At 45.8% G+C, this 2,201-nt stretch overlaps 1 protein-coding gene across 1 annotated transcript in view; it reads left to right on the top strand.

Moving 5' to 3' along the window:
• rtcb (RNA 2',3'-cyclic phosphate and 5'-OH ligase) overlaps positions 1–1,673 on the top strand; it is a 7,810-nt gene extending 6,137 nt beyond the window's left edge. Inside the window, exons 10-12 of the mRNA XM_008293774.1 lie at positions 34–144; positions 947–1,066; positions 1,213–1,673. Coding sequence (XP_008291996.1) covers positions 34–144; positions 947–1,066; positions 1,213–1,320 — 339 coding nt within the window. The 3' untranslated portion in view covers positions 1,321–1,673. The remainder of the gene's footprint in view (positions 1–33; positions 145–946; positions 1,067–1,212) is intronic.
• The last annotated feature ends 528 nt before the right edge of the window (positions 1,674–2,201 follow it).

The raw sequence follows: 2,201 nt of genomic DNA, 5'->3' as shown, positions 1-2,201 counted from the left end.
TAAACCAGAACTGAACCTGCTGTCTGTCTCCAGCTCACAGGGCAGCCGGTTCTGATCGGAGGGACGATGGGAACCTGCAGCTACGTTCTGACCGGAACCGAACAAGGCATGACAGAGACGTTTGGAACCACATGTCATGGAGCGGTACGAGTTCTGTTTCAGCACCAACATCATGTAGTTGTTGTTTCCTACAGTAACTCTGTTTCTGTGGCGCCACCATCAGGTCAAAGTGTGAATGGGTCCATCAGTGGGTTGAGCTTTACTGAACTCAACTGGACTCAGAGAAATACTGCAGAGGAATGTTTTAGACACATCGCAGAACCTGCTGAGATCCAGTCAGGCCTGCTGGGGTTCGGGTCATGTAGAAGAGTTCAACCAGAGGAAACAGGAGGAGGAGAAACAACACTGTCAGAGGCAGGAGCTCCTCCTTCTACCTTCTAGTTGTGTCACCAGGCAGAAACCAGCTCATCCTGTTCAGGAGAGAGAACACCAGATGATTGATCCAGAGTTAGATGATGACTTGAAACCAAAGAGCTCCAGTAAACATGAAGAACCTTTAAAGACCCACATAAAGTGAAGAACCGTCCTCTAAACACAGATGTTCTTCAGTTGGTGATGGAGCTTTGAAGAACCAGAGAACCTTCTGAAGAACACCTGAGGAACCTGTGTTTGTCAGTGTGATGTGTGAAGACTTGTTTTAATGTGTTGATGTTTCTGAATGACATCATCAGGTGTGTTGTCATGGTAACAGACAGCATACCTGAAGCCAGCTCAGGTAAAGGAACTCCACGAACCTCCATCGGGACCTCACACTCTCTTTTCTTCTTCTTCAGCTGAGCTCCATGTTGGTCCAGTTAGGCTCTGGCCTAACGTCTGACTTTGAGCCTGTTGTGAAGCTCTGGAGGTTTGTTTCTTCTCAGTAACTGACTTCCTGTCGCTGTTTCAGGGTCGCGCTCTGTCTCGAGCAAAGTCTCGCAGGAATCTGGACTTTCAGGACGTTCTGGACAAGCTGGCGGACCAGGGCATCGCCATCCGGGTGGCTTCACCCAAGCTGGTGATGGAGGAGGTCAGGAGATGTTCCACCACCTTTGGTTTCACTTGTGTTGTTCTGTGGCGGTCAGGGTTCATGTGGAGGACTGAACTCCTCCAGATCGTCTGAGAAAACACAAACCTTCATCTCGGCTTGTTTCTGAAGCTCTTCTCTGTTTTCAGGCTCCTGAATCGTACAAGAACGTGACGGACGTCGTCAACACGTGTCACGACGCTGGAATCAGCAAGAAGGCGATCAAGCTGCGGCCGATCGCTGTGATCAAAGGCTGAAGCTGCTGATCTGCTCAGAGACAGTTTACTGCAGCGACACGAGGACGCTCGCACCAACGCTCACGTTGGTTTGCTTTCTGGACAAAAAAGTGAATTTAAGTTGAAGATGGAGAAATCTGATTTCTGTTTTTTTGTTTGATGTGATCCGAATAAAGACGGTCACTAAGCTGAGTTCATGTTTTCATGGGAGGTGAATCATCCTCCTGTGGGAGAAGATGGAGAACACACAACACAGTGTGTGAACCAGCTTCATTCACCACAGCTGCTTGTTTCTGGTTTCTCAGCTGCTGTCAGTGAAAATCTAAACTTCTTGCTGATGTTTCACAATAAAAGGAAAGAATTGTGTCTTTAAAGTTCTTGAGGGATTTTACTGTGAAACTTTTCTAACAGGTCGTGTTGGAACTGAAGGCTGCTTAAAACCAGAAGAAGGATGGACAGAACAAAACGGGGAAGAAAAGAACAAATGACTAAAGAAGAGTTGATCAGGATGTTTTCTTTGGTGTTTTAGATTCAAAGAAGGAAAATTAGGCAAATATCTGAGAATCAATGTTTTCACTTCCTAAATGTACCAAATGAAGTTTCAGACGATCCCAGTGTTTGTTGCCAAAATGAGGAAGAAGTCAGTGAATAGTTAATGTTCTACCTGGAGAGTCAGCAGCAGCTCTGTGTTCGCCTCACAGTAATCAGATTACTACCAAGCAGAACAGCAGAGTATTTCCTTAAACAATCAGAAACTAGTTCTTTATTTTAAAAAAAAACAACAAAAAAAAAACGATATTTAAAACTCAGGCTCCAGAGTAGAACCTCAAAGAACCACAGCGAGTCCAGCTGTGGTCTCCATCAGTCCACCTGCATGAACATGGTTCTACAACGAGCTGAGA

The sequence above is a fragment of the Stegastes partitus genome, unplaced genomic scaffold (assembly GCF_000690725.1).
Source record: "Stegastes partitus isolate 25-593 unplaced genomic scaffold, Stegastes_partitus-1.0.2 Scaffold911, whole genome shotgun sequence".
NCBI lineage: Eukaryota > Metazoa > Chordata > Actinopteri > Pomacentridae > Stegastes > Stegastes partitus.
The sequence above is the reverse complement of the archived record's forward strand: the minus strand, read 5'-3'. Positions and strand labels throughout refer to the sequence as shown.